Source organism: Aethina tumida, chromosome 2 (genome assembly GCF_024364675.1).
Source record: "Aethina tumida isolate Nest 87 chromosome 2, icAetTumi1.1, whole genome shotgun sequence".
Taxonomy (NCBI): Eukaryota; Metazoa; Arthropoda; class Insecta; order Coleoptera; family Nitidulidae; genus Aethina; species Aethina tumida.
Window position 1 is genome coordinate 26581239 of NC_065436.1, and position 19117 is coordinate 26600355.

Below are 19117 nucleotides of genomic sequence, written 5' to 3' on the forward strand. Positions count from 1 at the left end.
TCCACCAATCTCTTTATCCAACGTCAAATGTGATCCATATATATATATATATAGAAAATTTACAACGTCAATCGCAAAAACCACAAAAGTCTTATTCATGGTTCCCTATCGCACGTTTCGCAATACAATTGTAAAATAATATGATAATGAATAATTAATAAAATTTTCATTATTTAATATAAGCTATATTTATTGTTTTCTCATGTTTTTTTTTCATAATAAATATACAATTTGTCGTTATATTTTTATGTATAAAATATTTTAAAATAAATCTTAAATGTAATCTATATAAAATTACGTACATTAAGATCACATAATTAAACAGTAAAATTATAAATATTTATAATTTTACTGTTTATATAAACATTGTTTTATAAAGCATATACCAAGACGTGCTCAATTTCGAGAGCACTCCGCGAATTCCAAGTTTTTTTCCAATTTTGTGTGTCTTCATAGAAGTTTCTTTCGGCTAAAGGATCAAAATTTATCCACGGCTTGCTATCATCATCTTCAAAATTATGGCCTCCAACGCCCACCCCCAGAGTAAGATACATCTGAAATCAGTTGAATTAAGCTTTGTTAATAAATTTAATTGAGTTTATTCACCTCTTGATCAAATGGTGCCAAATCAGATCCTTCATCCCAAATATCCCTTTTTTGATCGCTTAAAAGACCATTTACCACTTTGAATCCACCAGTAGGTGGATAAATCTCACCATAAATTTCTCCGTCAAATGACAAAACAATTTTGTCTAAAATTATAAAATTACCAGCGTGTGCGACTTTGTCTCAAGGTTAAAAATACCTGGTGCCCAAAGAAGGGTGTAATTGTGAAAATCTGATGTGTTAGGAATTTTTTTAGATTTCATACCGTAGGTTCTAGTAATTGTACCGTCTCCCATCATCACCCCGCCACTAACCATTTTAATTAATTCCGGATTGCCTCCGTTGAAAGCTATCCTCATCTGACCGGATAAAAAGTCTGAACCATACGTTTCAGTCAATGGGTTCAAGAATAGTTCTAGAAACACAATAATATATTGGTAAAGTTTATAATTACGAACACATTGATATATTCAGACACAAAGTCATATTCGTAATCTGTATGATTCATTCACATATTTATTAATCCTTATCTATGTTCCAATTGTTGTGGTGAAAAAGCAATGCCACAATTCTATTTATGAATTTAATTCTGACCTGGGTATATCCAATTTCCTTCGGGCAGTTTAGCTCTGACTTCAATTTTGCCGTATTTGAATGCGAATTTATTCTTGGTGTTTATTTGAGAGGACAATACTGGTGGAACAATGAACTGACCTTGCGCTTTTCTATAACAAGTGTAAGGGGAACCGGTGCATCTAAAACAGTACTTTTATTAGTTTAATGTTAATTATGATTAATTATCTGATGTACTTGGGGGTTTGCGTGTTCAAATCTAAACTGCTAAACACGAAGTCCTTTCCGTAGATGTCCTCACTTGGTAGAGGTTTAATGTGTAGTTTGTCATTTTTAATAGAGAGAGTCTGGGAGTAATCTCCATAAATAACAAATTCATAGTCCTAAAATATTGAATAAAGTTACTCTGGCAAAATGTGACTGAGGTAATATTACAGGTGGTCCGCCAAATTTAATTTCGGTGTTCCAACGGGCTGGATCTAGATTTAGGAAATGCTCTGAGAAAATTAAGTCTCCACTGCATATTTTGGTTTTACCATGTACCACCGTCTGTGATGGTTTGCATTCACCAGGTTTCTTCTGAAATTCTGTTAATTCCTATGTAAGTATCTGGATGTAAAATATTAAAGTTAATCTTGCCTTTTACTTCGTAAAATTGATCGTCGTTTGTATACCCTAGTTTATTTTTTCCATCGAAATAGTCGACGTAAGTCCAGTAATATAATTTGTCGCCGATGTTGAGTTTTGCTGTTGGTTCATAAAAAGTCCATCTTCCATCTTTGGGTTTCACAATGTCTCTTGAGAAAGTACCACCTTCTCTGCCATTCATTTCCTCGTTGATTTTTCCGTGAAATGCGAATAGTTTAATTCCTTCTTCATCTGAAATGGAAAATTTGGGAGTCATGATGGATATGCATTCAGGAAATTAGTATCGTAGACAAGTATTTCAAAATCCCCCTTACATGGAGTCTTCAAAAGTCAGAATAAATGTTAATTAATGCGACCACAAAGTTTCTAGAATTGTTATATAAAAGTATATTAGTACCATTATAGGTAATTAATATTAACATTAAATTAATGAAACATCATGAATAAATTTAACATAATTCGAAAGAAAAGTATGTTCTCTAGTGATAATTTTATAAGAATTAAAATACACCAATGGTAGATATAAATAATTGACAAGACAAATAAAAATAGTATTGTGATAATTAAATTCATAAAGTAGATAATAAAAATCGTTATTATTGTGAGCTAGAATTTCATTTTATTAAAATAAAATAATAAAATAAATTGCTGTCTCTATTGAAAAGATTTGTAGTTTAAAGAAATATTTGAATGAACATTAGTGGTTAATATATATTTCTTATATTTATAAAATGTCATTTAAACCACTATAGCTGTTTTTAAAATAATTTTAAATTGCAAATTGAGACAGTGACATCACTATTTCGTGAAAAAAATTAAATTTAAAAAAATGCACAAATATAAATATTATATTTGTTACCTGGAATTGAAACTTTTAGACCTCTTGGTGAATAAACCTCTACAGTTGCTTGTGGTACTTCATATTGTCCCTGTACAAATCTAATTAATGCAAACAGCAACAACCACAATTCCATCTTTTTGAAAACGTAACGTTAATGTTCATAGACGGATAACATCCACCATACTTTCTGTCCGACGTCAAGTGTTAACTTTATATCGAAACTTGTCGAGGTCAAGTGAAAAAATTACAAAAATCTTATGGTTCCCCACCTCTTTACGATTGGTTCCAAAAAATTGGGAATCACACAATTACATTTAGACATCAAAGGACTTGATCATCACGGATCATCGGAAAAAAATTGAATTTAAAAAAAAATGCACAAATTTAAATATTATAAATAATAAACCTCTACAGTTTCTTGTGGTAATTCATATTGTCAGTGGTACAAATCTAATTAATGCAAACAGCTACAACAACAATTCCATCTCTTTGGAAACGAAACTTTATTGTTTATGGACATATGACGTCCACCATATTTCTTATCCGACGTCAATTGTTAACTTTATATCGAAACTCAAGTGCAAAAATCACAAAAATCTTATGGTCCACCACTCTACGATTGGTTCCAATTTATTTAATCTAATAATTAGTAAACTTATTAAATGTTAACATGTTAATTTTAATTCTATGAACATTTTTTCATTAAATATATAGTACAAATAGCAATTAAAAAGTAATAAAAGTAAAACTCGTATAGTATTTTTAAAATTTATTGTCTCAAATCCAAATTACAAAAGCTGACATAATTCTAAATAATATTCTAAATTATAAATGCAAAATCCTGCTACTGCTAAAAAGTTACATACCAGTAAATTAAATGAATTACATCTAGTTATCCTAATCAAATTTAGAATGATTTTCTAAAAATTTGGGAATCAACAAAATTACATTTAAATACCAAAAGATTTGATCATCACTTGTCAACCACCGATTTTCAAAATTATTACAATCATGAGTGTGCTTAAATATCACACCATTACATTAAAATGAATTGCATATCTTCAAATAAGTCTTGACTTGCGTCTGTACAAGATACTTCATTTTGAGGAATCTGGAAATTATAGTTGAAAAATGAAAATTTAAATGTCAGCCGTATTTACTGGTTCATTTATGAAATTGCCAACTTCATTGTTATAAGTATCAATGACGAGTTGATCAGTTTCGTCAGGTGAGTTGTCGATTTCAGAGGCATATGTATTAAAAATCAGTTGTTCGATTTCATCAGTTGAAGAGTTAGTAAGGTCACTGTTGAAACTGTCTATCAACAAATCAGGATCAACGTTTTCTAAATCATTTGAAAAGTCATTTTTAAAATTAATGTCATCAGACACATCTATAAAACAGAGATAATTTAGATAGCTATAAATAAACAACCAATTCTGTTACTTGAATTGTTCAAATTATCATCCGCAGAATCCTCTTTAATTTCAGTTACATTGGGGTACTCCGAATTCTGTGAGTTGTAGAACTCAGCATCTGATGGTCCAGGACTTATGACTTCGGTGGAGACTTGACCTTCAATTCCACGTTGTTGTATGACAGTGGCAACAACCGGTACTTTAATTTGTATGGTGGTGCCATTGCGCTTCTCTTCTTGTACTGAAATCAATGAAGCTAATCCAACTACTAAATATGTTAGAGACTTACTTGTGACACTTGATTTGTCATCATTAGTAGCATCATCGTCCTTCGGCTTGATGGAAATCTGTCCGCATTTTTTCAGTTCTTCGGCAGAAGCGGGCACCAAAATCTGTTTCTCCTCACTGATAGCCATGACGCGAACCAAAACCGGAATTCCATTGATTGGTCTCAACAACGCAAACGGAGTTTGGTTAGTTTGCAAGGCCAGTTGCATGGCTTCAGTCTTAATGGCATCGACGATTATTGCGTTATCGTACCTGAAAGGAGTATCAATCAGTTGTTAAAACAAACTTATTGCGAATACTTTACATGTCATTATCTTGAAATCCGTTATCGTGCTCTACATTTTCGACGCTGTCAGGTTTTATTCCGTGTGTGAAACTCTCGTGGTTGCGAAGAGCGTGGCGCTTCAGAAACTCCTCGCCGCAGATTTTGCACGTAAACTTTACCTTTTCTGCTTGATCGTGTATCTATGCGTGGTAAAATTATAAGTTTAGGAAGATTTACGGGGTGGGAATGCAAACCTTTAACTTGTGGCACATTAAATTGGACATTTGATTGAAACCTTTTTGGCAGATGTCACACTTGTAAGGTCGTTCGTTAGTGTGAGTAAAGATGTGGTTTCTCAAGTTGCCTGGGGGAAAGGAATGAACATCGGACTATAATTACCTTTATATGTATTAGGAACAGTACCTTTCTGATGGAAGGCCTTGTGGCACAAATGACATCTATGCGGTTTAAGATCAGTGTGGGTTTTTCTATGGGAAATCAGGGTAGATACGCGGTTGAAGGTCTTACTGCACACCTCGCATACGTATGGTCTCTCCACCGAGTGGATGGCTTTGTGCTGGGATAGCGTTGACATTTGACGAAAAGCTGTAGAGAGAGAAAAACGAAAAACAAGAGAATCAAGTTAACTTAAACATGTGCACGGGCGGTTGTTATGTTTAGTTGTGGTTGTAAAATGATGCGTCTGTTGCTTGGTGTTGAACGGAGGTATGTTGTTGAAGGTTGATTGTATGTTGAATTGATGATCCAAACCTGTTCTGAGAGGACACGTGAAATTAAAAAAGTATTTTTTTAAACAATACTAGTTCATATTTAAATAAATCGTTACAAAAAATATACATACCCTTTCCACAAACATTGCACTGGTATTTTCTTTCATCAGTGTGTGTGGGGAGGTGACGCATCAATGTGTATTGATGATTGAATTCCTTTGCACCTAAAAAAGGAATCAAAGTTAAATGGCCCCTTTGTCAATAATTAGAACGTACAAACTCCGCATTGCCAGATTTTGACCTTCTTGCCGTTGACAATTTTGATTTTCAAGGAGTTGCTGGTGTCCCCAAAAGGAGGCGAGTTCATTTCTTTGGAGCTGGCCAAATATTGAGTTAGTTCGAAGGATGCGTTGTGTTCGCCCATCTGATTGAACATGACTATTTCTCCGTCGTTCTCAGCCCTGTCCAATCTATAATGCATTGACGAAATATAAAGGACCGTCAATCCGATTTAGAATGGCCGCCGTTCTATTAGAAATAGGTCTCAATAAGTCTAATAAAACGGCCAAGTCTTTGAAATAAATGTAGTCTATTCACGTAAAAATATGAGAAAGTGAAATATGCACTTCGAAAAGGAGTGACACATTTCAACTTTGATGTATTTTCAATTAATATATATGGTACAGGCGAGCATTCTATTATTGGGGTTATTTATTGCAAGAGTATTACGTACCGGTTGGCAAAAAGTGTAAGTCTGGGATCGGAACCAAGAAATTGATGATTTTCCATTATGACTTATGTTGATGTGCCTTTCGTTTTTACACAATGTCGTTACTAACGACTTGTTATTTATCATTATTACAAACTACCCTTCTAATCAATTTAAATTTAAATTTTAATTGAGGGCGAAAATCTATTTTTATTTCACGTGATTATTTGCGAAGCAAGTTCCCTGAAGAATTTTTGTTTGTTTCAAAGGTTTATTCATTTTTTTAATAAATATTGAATAAATTTTAATCGACTATTTTATCTATTGTTTTCGGACTACCAACTTAAATATTTTGAATTAATTTTGTGTTAAAAATTCATTTAAATGATGTATTTACACTTATTCTACAATTTTGTTAAATATATTTAGACTATATAAAGAAGAATTATAAAAATTATCTACTAAAATAGTTTAAAACTGATAATAAATAATTTAAATTGTTACCAACGTTAATGCATATTTAGCGAGTTATTTTGTTTTTACACAGCGCCATCTATTGATTATCTTCTTAAATATTGTTTATTATTGTCCAAAGTGATTGTGGTTGTGAAAAAAAACTAAATATAATTAATTGCAGACACACATTACTATTTAATGTTTAAAGAAAAAGTTCATGTTAACAATGTAATAGTACTGAACTATGCCAAGAAAAGAAACCTCAAACTATAACCTTTTCTCCACTTAAGCTCAAAGTTTATCAAGTGACAATGAACATGATCCCGTTCTATTGAACTTGAATTCATCACCCTAAAGTTGTAGAATAATTAATATATTTTTATGCAATCTTTAGTCTTGTTTTTTATTCCCACTGTAAGTTATTCTATTAAATAATATAAAACCTACTAAGAATAACTCAAATAAACTGTTAAAAATAGCAATTATCCTATTTTTCAACATTATTGGAATATATATAAAGTATCAATGAAGTAAGTGTTTAATTTAAATTCATCTTTTGTGTTTGAATTAAACTCATCATCTAGTACGACTTCATTTAATTTAAAATGTGCTATTTCTCTTATGTAAGATATTAAATAAGACCTATTGTTACATTTTGAAATGAGAGAAATATACACTAAATTTTCAACTCAAAAATACTTAAACAAAATAAAACACTTTTTTATAAATATATTTAATAAAAAATTATCACATCTTATACAGCTTTAATCTTAACAGATTGTACTTGTAGCGAGGGTTCAGTCCATGTTCTTTGCCAGTCATTTTTCTTCTCATAAAATTGCGATTGCATGTCTCTGTCCCCATACAGCCAAGGAGTTGATATGTCATAGAAGGCTTTTATGCCACCAACAGCAACACCTAATACAAGTCGTGCCTACAATTAATTTATAAATTGACATTAATCACAAATCAAATTAAACAAATCATACCGGTTGTTGGAAGTCTGGAGTGACAGGAGCCTCGCCATATTTAGTACCATCAATATATCCTTCTACTATGCTAGGAGTCCAGATTATTTTGTAATCATGGAAACCGTTAGAGTATGGTTGAGCAGAGTCTTTGAAAAACAGTCTTGTAAATATGTCTCCCTGATTTGCGTCCGTCATACCTCCGTACAGTTTATTTGCGCCAACGTTTTGCCCATTGTGCTGCAAGTTTTTGTTGCCTCTGGCGAAAGCTATGTAAATACGTTTCAAGGAATCTGTTTCTAAGTATATTTCTGTAAAGTTATTTTGGATTATTACTTTTTCAAATATGATAATAGTATAAAATACCAGGATAGATCCAGTCTCCTAACGGTAATTTGGCTTTAATCTCCACTCTACCATAAGTCAATTTGATTTTTGACGTTAACTTGCCCGATTTTATTGGGTATAAAAGTGTGTTTTTCTTAGTTTGGTTGCACACATTTCTTGTGCAGCTGAAATTAAACCTCATACTATTTTGTTCTACAAAATGCGAAGTTAAATACACACCCATTTGTCAAATCTAACGGCCTCACAATCTCTTCCTCGGTCAGTACTGACGGAGATATTTTCAAAACGTCTCCACCCACTTGACATTGTGGCTTCTGGTAGGACACAAATTCATAATCCTGCAACAAGAAAATTGATACAAATATTCAAACAAAAATTGAAAGAAATTGTAAATAGTTGTTTGGAAAAATATTTACATACTGGTCCATCATTTGGCACATATTGTTCAACAAGCCACTTGGTTTCATCTATTGCGTTTGAATTAAACTTATCTTCCAATACGACGTCATTTCGACATTCACTTTGGGCTCCATCAACTAAAGTTTGGGCTTTGATGCATGCTCCTGCACCCTTTTGGGAGTACTCTAAACAATAATAATGTTTTTTATTGTTAGTTAAAGTAAAAAAGATGTAACAAATGTAAATAATTTAATATTAAATCGATCTTACAACAACATGTTATTATTTTGTTTATAATTTAGATAGTGCAGTAGAGTAATGAATATTGTTTATATTAATTACTCTTCAATTATTAATCAAATTGTTTTAGCCAGTATTGTAAAAATTGTAGTTATATGAAAAAAGTAATATATTAAATCGTCGTGTGTATAAAAGTACTTACTAGTTACAGTCAGTTTTCCCAATTTTCTATAGCCTAAGAAGCTTTTCTGAACAAAAAGCCAATAGTGAAGAGTATCTCCTATTGCCAATTTTGCACTGGGCTCTGTGAATGCAAAAAGGCCATTTTCTGGTGCGGTTATGTCTTGCTTATAAATGCCTGGATCAATTTGTGAGATTTCTTTGTTTAGATTTGCATGAAATCCCAGCAACTGCATATCATCCTCGGCTTAAAAACAAAATCTAATAAAAAATCTTATATTATTAATGTGAGCATTATTTTTGTTGCGGTTTATGGTAAGTTATTTTTTGTGAAAGATTAACGCTTCCATTGATAATTAAAATTCCAAATAATATTTACGAGAGTTTCCAAACCTGTTCCGGAGTAATACGAAATTATATTTTTATATAAATCCATTGCTCAATGGGAAAATTTAATTCGAAGTCGTAGTTTATATTGATTTGGATTTTTGTTTGGAGTCTTAGAAAAAATTCAATAACAGTCAAAATTTATAAACAAATTATTTGTTTATGTTGTAAAATTATTAATAAATATTTTCAATTATACTTGATTCAAGGTTAATTAATACTTAATATCTACAGAATGTTTTCTAAAATAATTTAATGATTTCTCACAGATTTACTATAATGGTAACTATTGTTTATACAAATATGCAACAATTGTTTAATTTATATTCCAATTTTATATAACAATCCGACTATGTAAACAAACATACATTTGTAGCTAATAATTGCTTCTTCAAAATCAAAATAACTTCATAAACCTGTGCCACAATCCTGCAAATTATCAATAATCCAAACTGGAAATTCCAGTTTGGAAAATACCGGGATTTACCTGGAATCGAAACCTTGAATCCGCCAGATTCATAGACCTCCAATAGCGGGTCCGGGATGACATATCCACAGGCGCACACGAAACATGAGACCGTCAACAGGAACACGATATGCAACATTATAATTGTTGGCCAATGTTAAACTGACCGAACAACGGCCAGAAGATAAACAATCCTGCAACAGACGCTCGTACACAACACTTTGACCTTGCGAGTGAACTCGCAGTGGCGGAGCAGAAGATATTGGTTGGAGTTGCACTATTGGTCGGTGACGGGACCACTTTAAACCGGCGTGGATCTTCTACTGATTGGATATCGTATTGAGTAGTAGATGTTTAATGTTGCCAGTGCGACATGCGCACTTTGAATACACGCAATGTTTCTACTTAAATCTTTATGATGGTTCTAGTAGGAAAACTTTTTTTTAATGAAAATAATTAAGTGTCATGTTTAGAAATTTGAAATTCAACATAGATAACCTTTTCATGGCATGAAAGAAAGTATCAAATGGTAATTCCCAAACATCACTTGATAAGAAATATTTTTAAATACATTAGAAATACAAATTACAATTTATAAATAAAGCTTTCACAATTTAAAACCTTTAAAATTATATAACATAATCAATTAAATATTATAAGAACCTGTTTTAATTTTTAGGTAACACAAGTCAATAACAATAAAAATAATATTTCCTTTACGTATAAAATAAAATTGTTCATTGTTTAAGAAATTTAAGTTCAACCTCCTACGTTTTCATACATAATTTTATTACTAGTTTTAGAAAGGAAATATGATGTAAGAAACCACTGCTATCAAAGAAAAACAGAGAGTCCCGCCTGGCATTTGCAAAATCTCACTTATCATTTGGGTCGGATAGTAGAACATTTATGGGACCGTTAATGGGGCAACGATACCATTTTAAATACCAAATGCCCATGACTAACTTGGTGGTGGAAGCATTATGGTTTGGGAAAGCTTTTCTCAATCCAAAGTGAGACCCTTGATTCAAGTGGAGGGTAAAATACATACATAGAAACAACGTACATTGTTTCCAATACTGGTACATACTGGAAAACAAGACAACGATATCAAACACACGTATAAAATTATTAAAGAGTGAGTTCTAATGAAAAAGTTAACTGTGCTTGAATGACCGTTTCAGATCCTAGCTCTAAATCCTATTGAATACCTTTGGAAGTATTAGACTATAACATCCGAACAAAAAACATTAAAAGCAAACAAGAACTTCTTCAAACCATTCAGAAGTAGTGGCAACAAATTCCTATTGACATGTTGAAGCCAAAGGTTATGGTTTATGAATATTAATAAAATATTAAGTACTTTTTTCCAGATCAATCTGATTTTTTATTGAAAAAAGTAAAAAATTGTGAATATAATGATCATTATATTATTATTAATATGCTGATTATTAGATTTATTCAGATTGGTATTATTGTTATGAACAGCCTGCAAATGAAGGCATAAACTTTCTCATAGATAAAGGAACGGAAATCCATCCGTTTGAGGTCTTAATGCAATTCAGTATTGTGAAAGAACCATAGGATGCTACAGGCCATTCTGGCAAGCACAAATTTGAAGAGTATTGGAATGAAACGTTTACTGAGAAGCCGTACTCAAGCTGACTTCTTGTAATAACAATAATCGCAAACTTCACAGTTCTTTCTACCAGCTCATAACGAGTTTTACTTGTCATTAAGAACATGTGGAGCTTCTTGATGAGTTTGGAATCTAATGGGTTTCTAGATATTTAACGTTCTTAAACCATCAATATTAATATTTCCAGTATTATATTATTTGGGGCTGATAGTCTTTACCTTTACATCATAAATAAATAAATAAATAATATTAAAAATAATAATACAAAAATGTTGATCATAGTATAAGAAATATTCTCTTCTTATTTGGGGGCATTAATATTATGAAACGATCTGTTAAAAATCAAAACTAATTTTATTATTATACATAATAACACTACCCTTATAAATAAAAACAAGTGATGAAAATGATCAAAACTATACTACATTACGTGTGTAATAAAAAGAATCCCCTAACTGAATAACAGTAAGGGTGACGAAACTCAAAATGCATTCACAGATGGCGCTCGATTTCCATCAAACAAGTAGCGTCGCGACGACGTATTATCAAACGACGTCCACTATCAAAACTATGTCAGTTGATTGTCGTCGTGGCACTTGCTAAATTTTTATGGAGTAGTTCGACTGTAATCGGTACGTTTTTCGTATTGCAATGGACTTTGACGATGACTATTTTTTAGAGGAGGACACATTGTGAGTAGGATTATTGATTTTCGCTTCCAGTTCCACAGCCTGTTTGTTTGTGTTCTATCAGATGATGGTGTCACGAATTTTTTGATGCGTTTTAAATGCACTGCCTCGAAGTATATTGTCCATTTTTAAAGTTCCATACAGTTTAAACGTGTGCACTTTTTATTACAAAAAAAATTATGTGACAAAGTTTTGTCTGAAAAATCTTTGTTAACATCAGTCATTTTATTTTTTAGATACTATCTACTTGCATAATATTTTCAAAGCGTATTTATTCCTAAAATGGTAACTTTGTTCATTTAATAAATAATTGCTCGTTTCCAACAAAATACTTTGTGTCACAAACATGTTAATTATGTTATTCCCCTTTTACATTTAACCTTCTCTTTGAAGTTATTCCCTTGGTTGCAAATACTGGAATATTTGAATATTCACCGTTTTTTTGAAACTTTGTTTTCAAGTATATTTATCTCATCTCTGAAACATTTAAAGATTTATTCATGAAACAAGTGTTTGAAATAATAATTTGTCACATTAATTGATAAAAAATGTCTTGTTATTGTGTTAAAAATGTACTTAATCTACTGAAAATGTCTTCTTCGAATAATAAAATTAAATGTATTTGTTGGAATAAATCGTGATGTATTATTTATGTTTAATTTGATGATAATTTGTTTATAAACATTCGTTTGCATATTTAAATACAGTTGCTTATTTAGTATTTTGTACTGAATTAAAAATTCATTTAGAGATTCACTGTCTGTTAATTTAATAATATAAGTTAAAGAATACAAAGCATTAATTAAAAAAACCACAAAACCTTTGAATACCAATTAATATTTAAATTTTAACTTATCGCATACTTTACGATATCACTCTTCCTGTGTACACACCCGTGCATTCTACCATATTTACCAGCATGTTTTGGATTATGTAGTACGTAGTTTTGCATGCTAGTATTTTTGTTTTAGTGCATGTTACCAATAAACCTGTACGGCATCGATATGTACGACCATCGGGAGTACTACAGATGGACATTCGATGACTTGTATCCCATTGAGGACAAAAAGTAAATATTTTTAGGTCATTGTGATCTGTACCAATTTTTTAATTTGACACAAACACATTTAATCTGAATGTTTGTATGTATATATTTTAATCAAATTAATTAAGTGTTGTTTTGCTAGTAAGACACATACAATTAGCCAGATTATAGATATAATCCGCGTACCCACAATAATTACTCAAACATAGCCCTCTCAGAATATAAAGTTTCAGGCACTTTTAATAATAATAATAAACTTTCAAATATAAAAAATATAAGTTAAAAAGAAATGAGTGTGGAAGTTGGTGAGTTGCTGCAAAGCAGTGACAATGAGGACAGTGGAACAGGAAAAACGGAAAAAGATGATGTATCCGACGACAAGGAACTTCTTTTGTTCGATATGCCGGAAAGAGTCAGCCGCGAAAATACAATGTAAGTATGGTTTTCGATATAGTTATCGCTTCGCTTGTTTAATATACCTAGCCCACATACACTCACACTTACATAATGTATTGATCGCAATATTTATCTATTGGTTAAAATGTGGAAAAAATTATTCGTTTTGACAACAGTTTTATTTTAATACAGATTTATATACAGAATAAAAGTGTCCTCAATTTAACCAATTTATTAATTGACGTTGTATAAAATGTTAGAATATAGGATAAGTAGATAGAAATAGAAATTACTACAATTCTATTACAATATACATGGTGTTTGTAAAATAGGTGGTGAAAATTTCTAAATCTAAATATTTTTTTTTCTAAAATTTCTTCTGAAGAAACTACCTCCTTTTAAAATTAAATTTCAAAAATTGTTTTTTGGACTTTTAGTCCAATGGTGTATTAAATTGATATGTATAATCCTAAAATACATACCTACAATTCAATTTAATAAACTCTTTTTTGAATAAAAGGTACTCTTGATTAATTTTGTTCCACAAAAAAAAAATACGCATAAATGCAAATGATAAAAATCTGAATATGATTGAAATCTAAATGAATCTTATATTCATTAAATCAATAAAAAGATATAGTAATTTTTTTTATTTGTTAATTATCTAAATTAAATTTTGTATGAAAATCACTTTGAGTCTTCAAGCATTAAAACTTAAAAAATCATCTCAATTAACCAAAAATACCATTTTTCTTATAAATTTTGAAAAGAATTTGAAAAACTATTTAGTGACGTAGAAAATAAGGTGTTGTATCTGCACCCAAATTTTGACAACCTATTTTTGAAACACATTATGGAGCTAGTTTTTAGAGCAATACACAAATACTTTAAATCCTAATATACTATACATGAATTAAACTCATGCAAGATTTTCTCTCTGTGATACTAAATCATATTCTAAATTCTAGGTAATTTATAATATTTAATCAATATATTCCACGATTATTACACATGAATTAAACGTTTTTATAACAATATTCAGTATAATTGGTTTTGATATTGACAACAGTAATTAATTTCCAGACAAATGTTATTTTGGTAGAGGCTAGAGATTGAAAAAAATAAATTAGAAACATGTTGATTAATACAAGAACTAAATTATCAATTAAAAATGGTAACAAATAGTGAAAGTATGCGTGTAAATTGATACATTCATAAATTTTGTGAATTCTGCGAATATAGTATAATATAACTGGAGATTAATTTTACTGTTATTTTATAATAAACCTGTTAAAACTGTTTAATAATCAGAATATTTTATATTTACAATAATTTTATACAACGTTTTTTGTTGACACTAACCGACACATAATATGCCGAAATAATTATTTTTCTTTGACTTCGATGAAGATGATGAAGATTTTTTGTTTTACAGGAGCACCGAATGCACATAGTGAAACACATATTAGTATAGGTTAGCTTGCTATTAGCTAGGTATTGTATACCAATTACAAAATAAAACATTTGCATAACCAAGTGTAGATTTTATTTCAAAAAACCGAATTTTAAGGTAAAAAAATTCTGTTTTCTGGCTAGTTTTAGTATCTGTGTTTTAAGAACTAGCAAAATAAACCGTATTAAATTAGTAAAACGAAGCAAACAATTAAACTTAAATACAATTCTAGGGGGATGACAGTGAGTTCGGGCAGTGTAACCATAAAGAAGGATGCCAATAATTTGATAGGCATAAGCATCGGCGGGGGCGCACCGTTATGCCCTTGCCTGTACATAGTCCAGATCTTTGACAACACTGCTGCGAGTCGAGATGGCACCCTGCAATCCGGTGATGAACTCGTCTCCATCAACGGCCAGTCGGTCAAGGGGAAGACCAAAGTGGAGGTGGCGAAAATGATCCAGTCCACAAAGGTGCATCTGAGACAACATCAAAGTATAGTTTTAAACCTGTACGTTTATAGGACGAAGTCATTATTAACTACAATAAGTTGCATGCGGACGCCGGTCAAGGCAAAAGTCTGGACATCGTGCTCAAAAAGATGAAGCACAGACTAGTGGAGAATATGAGCTCGTCAACTGCCGACGCCTTGGGTTTATCACGGGCGATTTTGTGCAATGATACCCTGGTGAAAAAAATGCAGGAATTGCAGGACACTGAAATCATGTACAGGGGTTTGGTGGAGCACAGTAAACGGGTCCTTCAGGTATATTTATAATTTTATTCTGAAGTTTCGTTCCTCAAAATTGGGATTTTAGGCTCACATGGAGCTTCACCAGGCCATCAAAGCCATGGGCGATGTTTTCGCCAGTTTGGCTGTAAGAGAGCCTCAACACAGGGCCAGTGAAGCTTTCAGGTTGTTCGGGGAGCAACATAGGAACTTGGAGAAAGTCGGTATCGATATGGTCAAAAAAGTTAAACCAGTAAGTTGGATTATATTGTTGTTCAATCGGAGTCCAAATTTTAACTTCTTTCAGGTTTTATCGGATTTAGGCACGTATTTATACAAGGCAATCCCAGACACAAGATTAACTGTAAAGAAGTATGCCGACGCCAAATTTGAATATTTGGCCTATTGCTTGAAAGTGAAGGAAATGGATGATGAGGAATGCAGTTATGCAGCCATTCAAGAACCTTTATACAGGGTGGAAACTGGCAATTATGAGTATAGGTAAAAACAAATTTTATAGAACTGTAAGGCAAACTAAATGTTTGTTGCATAACTGATGAATTTGTGCTGATTTTTAATATTCTCAGTTCAATTGTGATCATGGAAATAAATTTAAGGCTATGCAACCCCTTTTACACATTGGTAAATACTTTGCCATAGTTTAAAATTGTTTCTCAAAAATTTAATAATAAAATCAAAATGAACTTAATACTTTATCATAAAATAAACTGTAATAAAGATATAAAGATTAACTACCGATTTTCTCGCTTAATTTTAATCTTTATGGATACTATGATGACAGATTTTTTCAAATTGGTTTCAATATTTACAATGAAAACATTATTAATATTAAAATAAAATAAAATAAGTTTTAACAGAGCTATTTAGAATTTATTTAGATGATTATTCACCACCATCATTTTAATAATAAAAAATATTTTAGTAATGTGTTATATTACTCATTACATTTTAGTAATATGATTAATATGAGTAATAAAATAATTTGTATACTATGTTAAACGTTTCCATTTAGGTTAATCCTGAGGTGTCGACAATTGGCCAGAGCTCGTTTTGCAAAACTTCGCTCAGACGTTCTGGTAAAAATGGAACTGTTGGATAACAAACACGTCCAGTCTTTGGGTGGCCATTTATCCAAACTGATCCGAGGTCTTTCGGAACTCCACACCAGCACCATAGAGTTGTTCCAGGGCCCGGCTTTGTTTCCAGTCGAAGTGGACTTATCCAACAGCGCGTTCCAATACAAAAGCACCACACCAGTATTCCAAGTATTGCACCACAATCATTACTCATTGCACGCCTACACAAATTCCATTTTAGAATTCCGAAGACGTGGAGGATGAGATCGAAAACGGAGAGGAGATCTCCGACAACGGACCGAACGAAAATTTGATACGGAATTTGGGCGGAAGCATGGAGAACATGGTCGGCGAGAACCATGCCCTGTTACCAGATCTGCAGAGTCAGGCGGAGCCGAACTACGACGAAATGGATAACCTCACCTTGCTCGCATCCCTGAGCATCCAGGACAACCCCGCCAATTTAAACGGGCCTCTGTTACCTAATCTTAATTAGCTTTATTATGTCGTTGTTATTGTGTAACTTATTTGTATGTATATGATTCTATTGAATAAAAATAAATCTATATCGAACTACGTCGAGTTATTTTGGGTGTTTGTGGCTGATGGATGTACTTGATGTGCTTGATTATTTATGTGCTCAAATTTGAACAGATATTTTGATTATTATTTAAAAATGACGTCAAGTCTAGATATTTATATTTTAAGTTTGAAGCACCGGCTACATCAGCAATATTTTCATTTTCATTAACATTTGATGGCCGTGAAAAAATACTCTATTGCTAAAAACAAGTAAACAGAAAAATAACAGAGTTTTAACTAGTTTTAAGTGGTGGCAATAATTCGTAGGGATTAATAAAAAATTATTAAATATAAATTCCTTACGTACGTTTTTTGTTTTTCATTAGACAAAATTATAAAAACTTTTTACTTCACATTATTTCACTGCTTCGGGTGAATTTCTTACTATTATTTGCTAGTAATGAAACTGTTGTATACTCTATAAGAAAAACTATAATTCAGCAACGAGTTTACTGCTAAAAATCAATCGTATCCTGTATTATTCCAACATTTGGAGAAACCTGACGAAGCTACAAAAAATTTTAGACTAATTCAAAAAAACCTGAAAGACAATTGGTAACTGGCTGGAGGAAATGGGGCTTGCTGACATTTGTTCAAGGACTATGAGTAAATTAGTGGTTGGAAGTTTATTCTCCTCTGTTTTCCAGTAAAAATGTGAAAACTTGACTTAGCTTTGCTCCGGACCATTTGATTAGTTTAAATTTAATTTATTAAAAATTCTTGGGATTTAAGATCCTGCGAAATACTGTAGTGGTTCAATTATATTATGGGAATGCTTCTCTGCTTCTGACGTAAGCTCCTAATACATATTAAACAACAATTTCTTCCACATATTGAAGACACGATGCCGTTAAGAAATGTGTATCAAAATTCTAAACAAAAATCCAAAATTGGAATGGTTTGGTTAAAAGATCAAAGCATCGATGTTGGTCGTCGCAGTCTCTAAATATTAACTCTACAGAAAACATATGGGATCACGTTGACAACCCAATTCCCCATAAAAATTATACAAATTCAAAAGAAGGTCGTGTGTGTGTCATGGAGATGCATTAGTGATATAAATTCTTTTTAAAATTCAAAATTCCATAGTTATTATTAAATGCTACATTAAAATGCTCAATTAAAAAAATATGTAACATAGTTACTATAGGAATTACTTCCCAATGCTCATCCTACACAGAAAACAAATAAAAAAGAGTGCAAATCAATTGAGAATAATGCTATAAATAGATAAATTGAAATTGCGAAAAGATAAATCACTTAACTAGATAATATTTCACACATACCATTTAATAATGACTAATTATTTTTCTAATCCGACTATTCTGATACTATAACTCAATTGCACCAATTACTGCTTTTGTATAATTGTTTAAACATGAAAAAAATTCACATTTTCTACATTATTAATAGCAGTTATTAATCATATTTGCAGTCATTCTTCCTGAGCAATTTGATGCGCATATCCAACGATTAATTGCACTACTTCACATTATCTTTTAAAACACATTAAACGATTTAATATTCGCAGTCAAATTAATTGCATGAAATGTGAGTTTAATTAATCAATAGCCATTAGTTGGTTATTTTAAAACTGTTCGGTGCGTCGTAATGTTAGCCACTTCACATCATTTTAAATTTTAAATTAGCCCAATAAAATATGCAATATGATGATGGCGTTAAATTTTGCGCCATCATTGTAATTGCTGGAAGGCAAATCGCTGTGAATCTAAAGTGACGTAAATGAATTTTGGAATTTGGGTGATTTCATACGTTTAATGTTCTTTGTTTCGTAGTATTGTCTAACGCGTTTTCAATACATTACTATTTCATATTTTATTCAGGAACTGGTCGTGATAGGTGGACCGGACAAACGTTTAATTTGAAATTTATAGATTTTCTATTAATAATTGATAAGAAATTCTTATTGAAGCTTACTATTACTTTCAAATTGACATTTAAT

The 19117-nt window shown here is 31.5% G+C and overlaps 4 protein-coding genes across 11 annotated transcripts; 1 reads left to right on the plus strand and 3 right to left on the minus strand.

Annotated features, from left to right (window-relative positions):
- Positions 1–200: 200 nt before the first annotated feature.
- LOC126264703 (beta-1,3-glucan-binding protein-like) lies at positions 201–2807 on the minus strand. The gene is made up of 8 exons (XM_049963709.1): positions 2687–2807; positions 1819–2058; positions 1615–1766; positions 1417–1562; positions 1201–1361; positions 806–1021; positions 607–752; positions 201–554 (listed from the first exon to the last, which is right to left on the minus strand). Exons 1-8 carry the CDS (start codon positions 2799–2801, stop codon positions 372–374), a joined length of 1359 nt encoding a protein of 452 aa, XP_049819666.1. The 5' UTR covers positions 2802–2807; the 3' UTR covers positions 201–371.
- A 617-nt stretch (positions 2808–3424) lies between these two features.
- Positions 3425–6256, minus strand: LOC109599155 (zinc finger protein 92-like). Of its 3 annotated transcripts, none has more exons than XM_049962776.1 (10): positions 6104–6256; positions 5647–5840; positions 5502–5594; positions 5063–5245; positions 4894–5003; positions 4679–4839; positions 4376–4626; positions 4115–4318; positions 3829–4061; positions 3425–3779 (listed from the first exon to the last, which is right to left on the minus strand). In XM_049962776.1, the coding sequence occupies exons 1-10, from the start codon at positions 6157–6159 to the stop codon at positions 3705–3707; spliced, it is 1560 nt and encodes a 519-aa protein (XP_049818733.1). In that variant the 5' UTR covers positions 6160–6256; the 3' UTR covers positions 3425–3704. The 3 variants fall into 3 exon arrangements, with proteins under 3 accessions (XP_049818733.1, XP_019870665.1, XP_019870664.1); XM_020015106.2 differs by having other exon boundaries at positions 4115–4321; XM_020015105.2 differs by having other exon boundaries at positions 4115–4327.
- A 993-nt stretch (positions 6257–7249) lies between these two features.
- LOC109607248 (beta-1,3-glucan-binding protein) lies at positions 7250–9844 on the minus strand. Its single transcript, XM_020023766.2, has 7 exons — positions 9545–9844; positions 8693–8917; positions 8272–8435; positions 8071–8189; positions 7870–8015; positions 7525–7814; positions 7250–7469 (listed from the first exon to the last, which is right to left on the minus strand). Exons 1-7 carry the CDS (start codon positions 9660–9662, stop codon positions 7290–7292), a joined length of 1242 nt encoding a protein of 413 aa, XP_019879325.2. The 5' UTR covers positions 9663–9844; the 3' UTR covers positions 7250–7289.
- Positions 9845–11704: 1860 nt separating this feature from the next.
- LOC109599146 (PRKCA-binding protein) lies at positions 11705–17145 on the plus strand. Of its 6 annotated transcripts, XM_020023765.2 has the most exons (9): positions 11705–11854; positions 12823–12920; positions 13130–13328; positions 14978–15218; positions 15269–15511; positions 15564–15728; positions 15783–15976; positions 16509–16761; positions 16814–17145. In XM_020023765.2, exons 3-9 carry the CDS (start codon positions 13186–13188, stop codon positions 17066–17068), a joined length of 1494 nt encoding a protein of 497 aa, XP_019879324.1. In that variant the 5' UTR covers positions 11705–11854; positions 12823–12920; positions 13130–13185; the 3' UTR covers positions 17069–17145. The 6 variants fall into 6 exon arrangements, with proteins under 6 accessions (XP_019879324.1, XP_049819313.1, XP_049819315.1 ...); XM_049963356.1 differs by lacking the exon at positions 13130–13328; XM_049963355.1 differs by lacking the exon at positions 12823–12920 and having other exon boundaries at positions 11756–11854.
- The last annotated feature ends 1972 nt before the right edge of the window (positions 17146–19117 follow it).